The sequence below is a fragment of the Dipteris shenzhenensis genome, chromosome 18, assembly GCF_047967505.1.
Source record: "Dipteris shenzhenensis isolate YYH24624 ecotype China chromosome 18, Dip_SZ_1.0, whole genome shotgun sequence".
Classification (NCBI taxonomy): Eukaryota; Viridiplantae; Streptophyta; class Polypodiopsida; order Gleicheniales; family Dipteridaceae; genus Dipteris; species Dipteris shenzhenensis.
In genome coordinates this window covers 24,060,039-24,074,683 of record NC_141613.1, presented here as the reverse complement: position 1 = coordinate 24,074,683, position 14,645 = coordinate 24,060,039, and the positions used below count along the sequence as shown (strand labels likewise).

At 41.9% G+C, this 14,645-nt stretch overlaps 1 protein-coding gene across 2 annotated transcripts in view; it reads left to right on the top strand.

Annotated features, from left to right (window-relative positions):
* Positions 1-13,182, top strand: part of LOC147890982 (argininosuccinate synthase, chloroplastic-like) — a 155,230-nt gene extending 142,048 nt beyond the window's left edge. Inside the window, exons 6-9 of one of the 2 annotated variants that reach the window (XM_087389664.1) lie at positions 9,051-9,125; positions 9,246-9,431; positions 9,571-9,674; positions 12,399-13,182. In XM_087389664.1, coding sequence (XP_087245790.1) covers positions 9,051-9,125; positions 9,246-9,431; positions 9,571-9,674; positions 12,399-12,954 — 921 coding nt within the window. In that variant the 3' untranslated portion in view covers positions 12,955-13,182. The remainder of the gene's footprint in view (positions 1-9,050; positions 9,126-9,245; positions 9,432-9,570; positions 9,675-12,398) is intronic. The other variant, XM_087389665.1, reaches the window with a different exon arrangement.
* The last annotated feature ends 1,463 nt before the right edge of the window (positions 13,183-14,645 follow it).

The following is a 14,645-nucleotide window of genomic DNA, read 5'->3' as shown; positions in this document are numbered from 1 at the left end:
TGGGTACATTCTTTGATGACATGTTTGTATTTTCGAAAGATGAGGAGGAGCATCGGGAGCATCTCGCGATTGTGTTCGCTGAGCTCAGGAAGCAGAGGTTGTTCATAAACCCCAAGAAGAGTGAGTTTTTCATGGCTGAGATTCATTTTCTGGGTCATATTGTTTCCAAGGATGGGGTTCGTATGGATCCAGCTAAAGTGAAAGCAATACGGAGTTGGCCACAACCAAAGAATTTGCACAAGGTTCGTAGTTTCTTGGGTTTGTGTTCCTACTACCGTCGTTTTATCCATCACTTTGCAGAAATTGCAGCCCCTATGCATGCGCTTTCCAAGAAGGAGAGGCTTTTCCAGTGGACACAAGCGGAGAATGACTATTTTGAGGAGTTGAAGCGCAAGCTTACAACAGATCCGGTGCTGATTTTACCAGACTTAAGGAAGTCTTTTCATGTACATGCGGTAAAAATGGTATTGGAGCTGTTCTCACACGGGATGGGCATCCTGTAGCTTATGAGAGTCGCATTCTACAGCCAGCTGAGTTGCATTTACAGATTTATGAGAAGGAGATGTTGGCTGTACTTCATGCTTTATCCACTTGGAGCATTATTTATTGGGAGCTGATTTTACAGAACTGATGGATCATCGGTCTTTGCACTACTTCTTGACGCAATCTAAGTTCATGTTGAGGGCAAGGAGAATGTGTTGTAGATGCCTTGTCCAGGAAGCCAGAAGTTTCAGCTGTGACAATTGCCTATCACAATGAGTTGGATGAAATGAAGGATTACTATGCGGAAGATGAGCAATTTGCTGAAATCTATGACCAGCTTATTAATGGACAAAGGCACGAGCATTATGTGCTTAAGGATGGGTTTATGATGATGCATGGCAGGTTATGTGTAACTAAGCAACTAAGGCAGAAGGTCATGAGAGAATGTCACGATCCACCGTATGCAGGACATCGAGGTATTGATGCTATAGTTAAGGCATTGGAGCATTTCTTTTTTTGGCCTACGCTGCGTCGAGATGTTGATGAGTATGTTTGTACATGCCTAGCCTGTCAGAAAGCGAAGAATGATCACAGGAAGACTCCTGGACTGTTACGTCCTTTGCCCATACGCGATGGACCATGGGAGAGCATAGTTATGGATTTTATTTTTGATTTGCCGAGGACCCCTACAGGTAATGATGGAATATGGACGATCATTGATTGCCTCAGCAAGCAGGGGCCCTTCATTCCTATACGGAAGAAGATTGGGGCATATCATATAACCAAGTTGTTCATGGAGAATATCTTCAAGTATCATGGTATGTCAAAGTCCATTGTGAGTGATAGAGACCCACACATGACTAGCTTGTTTTGGCAGGGAACTTTTGAGAATATGGGCACTACTCTCCTATTTTCTTCTGCTTTTCATCCACAGACTGATGGGCAATCAGAGGAGGCTAATTCCACAGCTCTAGATTTACTGAAATGTTATGTTTCGGAGCACCAGTCATAGTGGGAGAAGTTCTTACCCTTGGTGGAGTATGCTAACAATAATACGGTACATTCTTCCACAGCGTGAGATTCCACCCATCTTGCAGACAAAAGATAAGATTTTTGAGGATGATAAGTATGTGGAAAGCTTCGACATAGCTTATCAGAAGGTGAAGCAAGCTTTGCAGAAGTCACAGGAGAAGCAGAAAAAGGCAGTAGACAAGCACAGGCGTGACGTTGTCATCAAGGAAGGTGATTATGTCTTGCTGCGATTTCAGAAAGCAAGGCCGAAAAGTACATGGGGTCGTACTCGGCTATTCCCTAAGCTAAGTATGAGCTACTATGGGCCTTTCAAGGTAACTCAGCAGATTAATGATGTAGCATTTCGCTTACAGTTACCTGATTATTTGAAGATTCACAACGCTTTCCATGTGAGTCTCCTTAAGCCTTTTCAAGGTGATGTGCCTACGGATTTGCCTTCGGAAATTCAGTCAGAGGTGGAAGACTTGGATGAGATCCTTGTACTCGAGCAGATCCTAGCACATAGGGAAAGGAAGGTAAAAGGTAAAGTTGTACGACGCTATTTGGTGAAGTTTTGTAACTATTCATCATTGCATCCGAAGTGGATGGAGGAGGATGAGTTGGCAGATACTCCTCAGGTGTTACAGCTTTATCTTGAGGCTTTCTAGTTGAAGTTTCTGAGTAGGAGCGCTCTAGCTCCCTTGTGATTTGTGGTGTGTTGCAAATTAACTTGTCTATTTACTGTATATGCTGTATTTACGTGGATCCCTACCACCCTTTACGTTGTTGAGGCTGGTTTCACCGATCGTGCTCTCAATCCAGTCTGATAGGCCTCCTGGGGCACGAACTCTCCCTCTAACGGACTCGTATAGGCTCACCACTCCCTAGATCAGAACATCTGGAATCTGCATATCTTGTAGTCTCTTGATCATGCGGGATCGCAGGACAGTGTCGAAGGCCTTCCGAAAGTCTACAAAACAAGCGTAGACTTTATGGCGTCTCGACCTCGCCTCCTCACTGATAAATCTCAAGGTGAAGATGTGGTCTAGAGTGGAGTGCTGTCTTCGGAAGCCTGCGTGTCCTAGAGCACGCTGCCCATGTGCCTCTGTATGACTGTTGATCTCCCTCTCCAGTATCGATCCATAGATCTTGGCCAGCGTGTGGTCAATCATAAGAGTGCGATAGTTGCTAGTATCCATGGGGTCGCCTGCCTTTTGTATCGGTACTATGGTGGTGGTACTCCATGAGGGTGGGAAGCCGTGACATAAGGCGTGGTTGAACATTTGTGCTAGTACCGGAGCCAAGACCTCCTGTCCATGATCAAAGTGCTGAGTCCGTAGTCCCTCATGGTCCTGTGCTCTTCGGTTATGAAGCCAGCTGAGTGCAGCCTTGCACATTCTGTGCAGTGAACAAGTGGCAAGTGGTAGGCCGGGGCATAGTGGACATATCAGGTGGTGCATGCATCGGGACATCATAAAGAGAACATGCATAAGTGTGCCAAACACCTGGGTCTGTGATGGGTATAGGTGGCTTCCCCTCCGATAGAAGCCCCCATCCAATGGTGGGATCCCCTCCTCGAAATGAACTGATCACCTCGTCCATTCTATGGACAAGGAAGGCCCTTCGCTTATGACGTTGATAAGAAAAAAAAGGAAAGACAACCAGGAATTATGTACTTCACCACGTCAGATAGCTGAGACTTCATAGGGATCAGCTGCAATGTGGGCTCGTAGATGATGAGCTTATGAACCAGGTTCCAGAGCACACAAATAACAAGTCAATCTCCCACACAATCTAACTAGAACACACACACATGAACACACAGACTCTTTGAAAAAGGGGAAAGAAGGCTTTGACTTGTTGTAGCTCTGTGTCAACCAAGAATTATTCATACACCCAGTCGTTCTTTGTACGACAGATCAACCACACATGGTGTATCTACAACACCTCCTTCCAGCAGCTTGTATACAATAAACAGCTCGTACTTATGCTTCTTGTACGAAATCCTCATGCACAAAGAACCCCCAAGAATGCTAATCCATCGAGTCATCCCCTCCACCTATAAACTCATGAAATTCTCAACGATCGAAGTCCCTATAATCACTTCCGTTGAGTCACTATTGCATCTGCACACAAACTGTACGTCATACTCAGAATTGTAAGCAGCCACATCACGAGCGCTTCCAGCAGCGACAACTCCCAATTTGTCTTCTGTTCCAGCTAAGCTCCCCCACACAGCCTGCACACTTGTGCATGATTAAAGGTAACAGCCCAAGATAAGCGACTCGTACTTCATGTCGATCAACCCGTTAGCTCTCTGCTCAGCTAATCGTCAGCCTGTCTCTTCTCTTCCGTACTACAGCTCTCCGCTCAGCTAACAGCCCATCAGCCCTGTGCTATTTTTTTCAGATCAACACACCCCTTCTCCTCCCTTGCTCATGGAGCTCTCATCTACCATTGCCTCAGCTTGTGTAGTATCGTCGCCTTCCCGGAAGCTCCCAATACCTACCTCTCTCTTGCTCATGGAGCACTCATCAAAAGATCCCCGGTCTCTTTCCTTCTCTGCGCAATCCTGGCCCCCCGCTTCTGAGCTCCTTCACACAGCCTGCAGCGACCTGCGCTCTCTTCCAAAGCTTCTCTCTGCCCTCTCAGATCCGCTGTTCAGCAGCGTGATCCCCCTCCTGTAGTCGTCGCGGCCCTCCTCTTTCAGCAACAGTCCTGTCCTTCAACGCCCAGCCGCCACCTTGCCATCCAGAAGCGCCTCCTTCATTCTCACATAGCCACCTTTGCATGAGCAGGATGCCTTCCCAATCAGTCCAGCCACCTCAGCCTAATTTGCCACCTCATCAGTGACATTTTACCACTCTGCCATTTAAAAAATGCAAATATCCCCCCAAGGCACATTAAATGCACGTTTCGGACCTTTAGTCACACAATTCCCACACATTAGCATGCACATTAAAGCTTGCATGCACCCCTGTATACACACATGAAAAGCCCCTTGACGTGGGCACCAAAACATGTCAAATTCCCGTAGCATGCAAATGCACATTGACTCAGAAAAAATAAATAAAGAAACCCTTAATGACTTGATTTACATGACCCCAAAAACATTTCACTTGACCACACACTAGACACCCTTGCTCTGGAAGTTTGGTACAACCACATTGCATTTCATCATTTCCCATGAAGTCCCTGCAAAACATACTTTATTATCTCAAAAAATTATACATCAGTCCATCATGCTTATGAAAGAAAAATCCACAAATGCCAAAAGCCCACACCTACCCTAGATGTATACAACTATATGCCTACCCACATCTATATACAGTGCTAAAAAACTTGATACAGGTTTTGTCCTATCAACGTGTCAGTCGCCGTGAAGCCAGCTGAGTGCAGCCTTGCACATTCTGGTCCTGTGCTCTCCGGTTATGAAGCCAACTGAGTGCAGCCTTGCACATTCTGTGCAGTGAACAAGTGGCAAGTGGTAGGCCGGGGCATAGTGGACATATCAGGTGGTGCATGCATCGGGACATCATAAAGAGAACATGCATAAGTGTGCCAAACACCTGGGTCTATGATGGGTATAGGTGGCTTCCCCTCCGATAGAAGCCCCCATCCAATGGTGGGATCCCCCCCTCGAAATGAATTGATCACCTCGTCCATTCTATGGATAAGGAAGGCCCTTCGCTTATGACGTGTCAGTCGTCGTGAAATCCGCTATGCCTCGGGTGATGTCAAGTGGCCAAGGGCTCACTTGGGTGTGAGGTGAGCTCTCATCTCTCTGCACTCATCATCATACCAAGGATTTTGTGGCATCTTCCCTAGTGAGGCATGTGCAGATCGAGTCGTGGGGAATGACCTGATGGCTGCGTCCATGACTACCGTGGAAAGGGTGTCTGAGGCGTGGGCGAGGTCTACAACATCTCCAAGTAGTAGGGTTGGAAGTCCCTTCGCCAAGTTGCTCACATAGATGGGGTCCAGGGTGCAATCAAAGTGAACCTGTACACGAGTGGGCGCGGGAGGGATCCTCTTTGTGGCTGGCATAGTGGTAGAGATACAAAAGGCTAGGTACGAGTGATCAGCCCCGAGTGGGGGAGGGGGCACAATGAAGTCGTATATCCGTGAGGTAAAGGCCAAGGGACCCAAGAGGTATTGTGCTTGTCCCTCCGCCATGTGGGAAACAAGTGAGACCACCGGATGATGGCCATCTCTGTAAACCATTATAAATGATCAAATCATGAACAGTCCCTAGCTCAAGTAGATGTCGTTCATACTCTTTTACCTGTGGTGCATCTGCAGAATGTCTCACTATCCCAAGCTGAGTTGCATCTAGTTTTGGTACTATGAGGAAATCCAATGCAAAGTCCAGTAGGCCCACCTGCCTATTTCGTGTGTGCAGGCTCCAAGGAAACCGCATTTGGATGCGGCTAGATGCATGCTCTGTCTCTGTCTAATTCCTTCTAGGGCAAGCTTCTCCATACCTAGAGCTACCTTGTGCTGAAATCTGAGACCCATTACCCTCATGCCAGTCATTTATTAGGTAGTTGCCAAAATGGTGGTTGATAGATTAAAGGTTTCCTATATGGTAGTCTACATCCTACCCAATACGGCTTTATCCCTCATCGCATAGCCAGGGGAAATTGTGATGCCCAATCAGATTGTTCGTCATCTTGGTTATTCTTTGGGATGGATATGGTCACTCGTGGCCAACAAACGGATTGGGTGCTTGCACAACTTAAAAAGACGCTGGAATATTAGAAGTTGGCTTGCTGCGCGTCGTATTCGAATCAATCTTGGTTGCCTACATATAGTTCTTCTTACCTTTCATAATGTTTGGTAAGAAAGATATTTTATCTTTCATGTCTACTCTTATGGAGACTTTTTGGCGCTAGAAGCATGGTTGCAAGAGTATTATATGCATCTCTGTTCGCCAAAGATGCATGGCGGCCTGAATATTTTGAATTTTCGCATACATGTTTTGGCACATAAGGGGAAGATGATGCTGGAATTTGTGCAGGGTGATCAGACTTGGGTTGCTATGATGTGTTACTTACTTTCACAGTTGACCACTCATGCTTTTGGGCATTGGCATCCCACCGAATGGGATTTTCTTTTGGGATATATTGATGGCAAAATTAAGGGATGCCCTTTGTCTTCTAATTGGAAAGAAATTCTTTCTCACCGCAAATGGCATGGCTGCAACTCTCTTGATGGAAATTCTTGGTGTGTTGAGAGTTTGCATTGGTTAATTGTTCCCTTGCCTTGCAAGAACCCAAACGCTCTTATTTCATTTCATCCAAAGGGGTTCAATTGGTAGGTGATGTGTTTCATATAGATGATGGCATTTTGTTATCTTTTCCATTAACAGTCAGGCAGTATTGTTTAGAGCAGAATTATCGGCCCCTTTGGCATTATATTCCTTAGATGCTTCAATGTTTCTTGCTGCTCTACATCGTGAAGGTTCACACACTAGTCCACTACTATTGGCTGATGTCTCAATTGCCACTTTATATAAGGTTTTGTTGCCTCTACCTTGGATTTCGGATTGAGCAAATCAGATTTGGTCCAGGAATAGTAATGCCAAGTGGTGGCGCAAAAGATTGCGGCAGATTTGGAGCTGCAAACTTCCTCTTTGGTTGCAGGTCTTTTTATTGCGGGTGATGGTGGCAAACTCCTAGCTCGAAGACATATTGCTCCCGCTATTTGTCATAGATGTTGAGCTCCATGTGAATCCTTGGTTCATCTTTTCTGGCAATGCCCTTGAAGGCACATGGTGGAGATGGAGAGAGAGAGAGGGTAGGCTAGGGAGAGAGGAAGTGATACTCAAAGAGAGACATAATGAAATGGAAATGAAATGACTAGAGCAATGAACCAAAATGAAAGTACTCACATGTAGACCAAAGATTGATACTTGATTGATTTGACACTAGACAAGTACAACTCTTATATAGAGCACACACACATATGAACACCTATGCATATGGGATAGCTCCCAATGTGACACGTGGCATCCATAGGACATACTAGACTAGAACTCACACTAGAACACACCAAACTGATTCAACTTGGCTTCATATTCTAACAGCCCTGTGACTTGTGATTTTGTCCTTTTCCTACGGCAGTGTCACTGAGCTCGATTTTCTAATGCTTGCTTTGGGAAGCTGCATGGCAAGACAGAAATCATATATTTTTTTGAGATTCTACTTTTTCCAAGATTCCCTACTCTTCCGGGTGTCGCTCAGGCAATCTTTCTACAATTATCTAGTGTATTCAACAGATAGATTCCAATGTTTACTTGTCCTATATTGAGATCTTCTGATGCTGTAATTGCGAGTTCCTCTTTGGGATTTGCCTCTTGTAATATAAAATTACATCGATTTCACCCAAAAAATTAACAAAATCATGTAATATAACAATTGTGAGTTCCTCTTTGGAAATTGCCTCTTGTAAAATAAAATTACATTGATTTCACCCAAAAAAATAAAAATTCATGTGTAATGTGTGTAATAGTACTTCTCCATCATTATTTAGTCCAATTATCTTCTAAGAAAACTTAGAGTAGTATTAAACTCAACCGAAGAGAGTCTTCTATAAGAATTTGTTATGGGAATACACCTCAACAAGAGTCTAATAAAAGCTCAAAGATAGTGATAATCATGGTATACTTCCGTGGTTTATCAGGAAGGTTGTGAAGAATATAGTTTAGACTTTTTGCAACTGTCCCTGCTAGATTGCATTGCATTCTTTAGGGGGAGGTTTACGTGGCATATTTAGAGGGCAAAACGTTTAACATGATTTCACTGGATTTTTTTATCAGAAAGGATACAATAATGACCCGCTTTCCTGTAAACTTGCATTAATTTAAGTAAGTGATAATTTTGATTAGAAAGTTTTGGTTAAAAACTCTCATCTGATGAGTGTGATCCAGAATGAAGGTTTGAGGAGGGAGCTGACTCTTCAAAAAGGATACAATAATGACCCGCTTTCCTGTAAACTTGCTTTAATTTAAGTAAGTGATATTTTTGATTAGAAAGCTTTGGTTAAGAACTTCATCTGAGGGGTGTGATACAGAATGAACGTTTGAGGAGGGAGCTGACATCAGAGAGCATAACAATATGCTTATCTTTCTATGATATGGATCCCTAATTTATTCAAGGTTCTTGTGCCAGACACATAGATTTGCAAGCGGAGCACCATACTTTGCTATATGTTTATGCAATTTGAGTTAGGTTTCCCTTGCTTCAATAAAAAGAGGTATACAAGTCAGAAATGAGAATATTTGTTTGCAATAAGCACTGCTTCTACAGAACTTTTGAAACATTGTGGTCAGAGGGTGTGTGTCTGGCAATGATGGAAGGTGTTTTCCCAAATTTCAATGATTTATTGTGCGTTATTGCAACTTGCAAGCCTTAGTGTGAACTAGGGCAAGATGCTATGTCCTGTTCTCAATCCACTGGCTTTAGTGGTTAATTCAATGGCTTCAGAAGAAATGTCTGTCACATGATCATGGCTCTTTGTATGTAAAATCAGCAAGGGATGATTTGTTTTCACAGACAATGGTAGATATTGCAAGGGAAGTTGGTGCAGATGCTGTTTCTCATGGGTGCACTGGCAAGGGCAATGACCAGGTGGATTTTGAGGCTCAATTTGTCAAATGGTTTCCAGATTTGAAGTGCTTGTTTTAAGATTTTTTTGAACAATCAGTACTTGGCTAATAATGTCTACTTTTTGCCGTGTAATATTGACAGGTACGGTTTGAGTTGACCTTTTTCGCACTCAATCCAAGTCTTAATGTGGTTGCTCCATGGAGGGAATGGGACATCAAAGGCCGTGAAGACGCCATTGAATATGCAAAGAAGCATAATGTACCTGTCCCAGTCACAAAGAAATCTATATACAGCAGAGATCGTAACCTGTGGCATATCAGTCATGAGGTAATTCTGGTTTTGATGAGCATGCTATTAATTGATCCAACGACTTCCACCCCCTCCCCTCTCCCCCTCCGTTCCTTTTCCTTCCTCTCTAATACTACTCCCTTTCTTTCTTGTCTTGCCACTGTTTGATGCAAGCAAGCTTATGTTATTCCAGGGGGATATTCTGGAGGATCCAGCAAATGAGCCCAGGAAGGATATGTATGTGATGACAGTGGATCCAGAGGAAGCACCAACCCAGCCAGAGTGAGTTTAATACAAAGATATGTAATATGATTGATGTCATTTCTTAATGATTCAATGGACATATTCAGCTTCCGTTGCAGCATCCAGCACAACTTTTATTTCAATATGAAGTCTTCGTTTTGAAGAGATCCAATCTTTTCATTGATCTGCTATAAGCCAGATACCCGAATCTTTTGTCCATTCTGTCATTTTATTCATTTTGCAGTCAGCAGGCCTCGAGATCTGTTCTTACTGGACGTGTGCAGATCTAATGCTTGATTTTATCATTATAAGAGGAGGCAGAAGCAGTGTGTTCATTCATCCAGCTTCTGAAGACCAAACTCTGAGCTATGTGCAGGCAAAAACACTGCTGCTAAAAGCGTCAGTTGAACAAGCTGTTAGAAAGTGGTCACCCTGTGTTTTGCCTCACTAGTGTGAGTTGGTATGGTCTACTCTCAGGCTTCAGCTGTAAGATTAAACTGACACCGGGCTATCAGATTCTTTACCTTGGGTGACTTTGGTTTTTGTTTCCTCTTTGCCCATGATCTATGCAGATATTCCATTCACAAGTGCCTTTCCCCTGAATTTTCCTTGGAATTAGGTCAGGTGTCTTCGCCTTCCCTCAGATAGATAGCATTAGGACAGTCTTGTTAATGTCAAGAGATTCAGGGGTTAACCAAGTACTTCCTTGACCTCGAACTTAGGCTTCACATAGGCGCCCTGATGGACTGGCCTTGAGAAGCTTCTTCCCTCTGTGTCTTTGGAGGAAATGCATTACAAGGTACATACAAGTAATTCCTCTTATCTCTGGAGGAAAGCTTAAATCTTTCTTTGGTGAAGATTCTGTAAAATCTAATTTAATGAAAGTTAGGTGCAGATTGGACTCCTGAGCCTATGCACACTTCACCATTCTACGACAGTGTAAGGTATTCCTGCCTTTCAAAGTTTGATCAATCTCTTTGAAGGAAAAGATCAATTTTAGCATATTGGGATGCTCTCAGGCTTGCAAAAGAGCATTCGAGATAAGAGAACACTTTAATGGGCCACCAACGAACAAATAATAATCTTCCTAGCCCTTTTCGGATAAGAGCGGTGGAGCCGAAATGCACTCTTTCAGGCCAAGTGTCATTAGCCACATTATTTTGGCTGCTAAGTATAGCTAACACATTATTGTGCTAAATGGCACGGCCATCTTTACTGGGAGATTCTCATTATTCATACTTTGACGATGACCCAGCACTCACCAGATCTAGCGGCCCCTTCACAGAGGTATTGTCTTTTGTAGTGACACTTCAGCATGGCCTTGGAGACTGTGTCTATCCAGCTCAGCATGACCTTGAGATTCAAGGGATCTCTGCACTGTAGTGTACAGCTGTTGAAGCACTTACTGTGATATATGGATAGAGTTTAGCGCACGATTGTCACCAATGGCTTTTTTTTTTTGCAGTGGTTGTGTGTGATTATATTAGTCCAATTCTGCCTGCATGAGTGTAATAGTACCTGCATGAGTGTAATAGTCCTATCCTTGCCTTTGCAGACCTTTCGAAATAGACCAGGGTGTCAGTTATCATCCAAGATTAGCAGTGGAATGACCCCAATAGGTATTTTAATTGTCCCATCTAGGGACAGGCCTTTCTGTCCATCAAATAGTGGAAATTATATGCCCACTTTGGATGCTCATAATTCCCAATGAAGGAAAATATGACAAATTTTTTCCATGTTTTAAGGATCGAATATTTCTTCATGTCTTTGAGCCATATCCACTATCCTAGGCCTCAAATCTACATTGTTTTGAATAAAAAGATATAGGCCTCACATTTTCACTTCAATATTCAACATAGAAATCATGGCCCCTGCATGCCTCCTCTAAAAGGTTCATTCCACTTCGCTCCTCCTTAATCATGGAAGATATGAAATCATTGAAAATTGAATGCAATATTATAGTAAGATTGATTCTTACAAGTCAAACAGGTTTCTTTTGAAAACTATTGAAGTTTGTATGTGTGAGAGCATCCGTTTATACTATGGTCTACACCCACTGTTGGGTGCTGATGATGTCATTGGGGATGTCATAGTAGCTAGTCCCTGCTATGCGTGATAGAGTTTCAATCTTATGAGTGACTTTCATGAGATTGAAACTACACTGTTGTGTTTTAAGAGGATGAGTTTGGGCATGCTCCTGGATTCATCTAGATATATGTGTGCTAGCCAAAGAGCTTAGCCTGCTTTGAACTGTCAATTCCGGTGTGAATTTGCTCGATAAATCAACAGAAGCTGGTCATGTTAACCCTGTGAATCCTATTATGGTTAATCACCATATATAAAACATTCTGACTATAATCTAGAAGTGTACAGGCAGTGGTCTTTTTCCTCAGGATGATCATCTCTTTCCAAATTATTGAGCCTTAGAGCTGTTAAAAAAGGATCGCGGCCAATCCTGCACTGACTAATACCTGCATCAGCCAGCACTTGCAGAGGGAATATCTGAGCTCTTCAGACTATTACGTCTGATAGTTTGGTGGTGCATTACATCCTATGAAGTCCACATGTCACTTCTAAATAATGGTATGAATAGACAGTCTGTGTTTGACTGAAAGTTGGTGCAGTCTTAGGGAGAGCTTTTAGTTTTAATTGCAAAAATGCATATTTCTTCCCTTGTGTTTCTAGCTGTATTGAATGTAAGTGAGGATGCCTTTGTTGTTTCTTGACTTTGAGAATTTTCTTTGGTTATTTGTCTATTGACAGGTATGTGGAAATCGGTATTGAAGCTGGCATACCTATTTCTCTGAATGGTGAAAATTTGTCTCCTGCAAATCTTCTCGCTGCATTGAATGAGATTGGAGGGCGGCATGGGGTTGGACGTGTTGATATGGTTGAAAACAGGTTGGTGGGCATGAAAAGTCGGGGGGTATATGAAACTCCTGGTGGAACCATTCTCACTTCGGCCATCCGTGAGCTGGAGTCTTTAACTTTGGACAGGGAAACCATGCAACTTAAAGATACTCTCGCTCTCAAGTATGCTGAACTTGTCTATGCAGGCAGATGGTTTGACCCACTTCGGGAATCCCTAGATGCTTTTATGGACAAAGTTTCTGCCACATCAAGTGGCAGTGTGACCTTAAAGCTATTCAAAGGCTCAGTAAATGTGGCTAGTAGGAAGAGCCCATTTAGCCTTTATCGTGAAGATATTTCTTCCTTCGAAGAAGGCAGTGGCATTTATAACCAAGCTGATGCTGCTGGATTTATTCGCTTGTATGGTCTTCCAATCCGTGTACGGGCGATGCAGCAGTACGGTTTGTAAAGTTATTTGGGAGAGAACATGGAGGAGGCAGTTTGAGAAGATTCTTCACATGGGATACGAAGCCTCTTGCAACTCTAGTTTTTTAAAGGCTTCTGTTGTATCCTCTCGAGAATGTGTTGCATTTATATCCCTCATTATGTTTACATAGGAGAACCACGGACAACTATAAATTCTTAAGTGGTGCGGCTTGCTATATTGCGACAAGTTTTTTCTATCTTAAGTGAAGTAGCTTGTCTAAGCATTTTTTACTGAATTGCTTGTTCATAAAATGAAATCATTTCGTCGTCACAACCAGGTGTAGGTTGAATGAAGAGAATATGGACTTTTTGATTAGCCTTCTCTATCAATGCTAGCGTTTGTCACGGCTGATCTCCAGAGTGCTAACAAAAACTCAATATGAAGACCTTTGTATCAATGGATGCTCAATTATGTGTGGGTTTGTGGATATGCATGAGAGCATATGTATAGTATGGTCTACAACCACCATTGGGCATTGATGACATTCATGGGGATGCATAGTAGCTAGTCCTTGCTTTGCATGATGGAGTTCGTGGTTTTCAATATTGTGTGTTCGAAAGATGAGTTTGGGCATGCTCTTGGATTCATCTATATATATGCATGTCTTTAGATCATAATTTGCTAAACCTGCAAGCATGGATGATACCCTTGTGTATCTTTGGGATTGCCTTAGGATAAATAATTTTTGAAGAGGATGCCTTGTTTCTCATTGAACATGTAGATTGAGGAGAGTATAGCACTAGGTCATCGTTTGGAGTTACATATAGACATTTCGAGAGTGATTGGGTGTTACCATAAATATTTTATTGGATATGAAGTAAACTTGAAGTGAGTTTTATTAGGGATGCATCATTTGTACGAGAAAATCTATGAGCAGGTTTATCCGAGCGTGTTTTTTAAGAGATTAAAAAAATGATACTTCTTTAGGAAACATGGTTTTTACACTTTTATTTTCACTAGAACTAGATCCCTTATCACATAAAAATATACAGCGGACTCACTCATTCACTTTCACATAATGTAAAATTTCTTATTCATAGATATCTTTTTTGTAGCCTTGTTATTACTTAAAAAGAGTATTGAAAAATAATTTCTATAAGAAACATCCCTCACAATTACTCTCAATGTATAATATTATACATATATATTTGTACAAGAAAATCTATGAGCAGGTTTATCCGAGCGTGTTTTTTAAGAGATTAAAAAAAGATATTTTTTTAGGAAACATGGTTTTTACACTTTTATTTTCACTAGAACTAGATCCCTTATCACATAAAAATATACAGCATAGTCACTCATTCACTTTCACATAATGTAAAATTTGTTATTCATAGATATCCTTTTTGTAGCCTTGTTATTAATGTATAATATTATACATATATAATTACTTATTTAAAAATTTTATATTAATATGACGAGCTTTCTAGTGTTTTTATAGAATAAATAACAAGAAATTTATGGATATGTTTTTAAAGAAGTAAAAGTAATCATTAATAAGTATTAACTTGGGCTTATATATCTACTCTCATAAAACATATGTAAGATTTAAGAATGTATATGCAAGATTTTATAAAATATAACTTGATAGATATACTCATTGTACTTTTCGATTAATTTGAGTGGTTGAATGATTATATTTGGACATTGGATGAGAAAGTTATGTAATTTTTAAA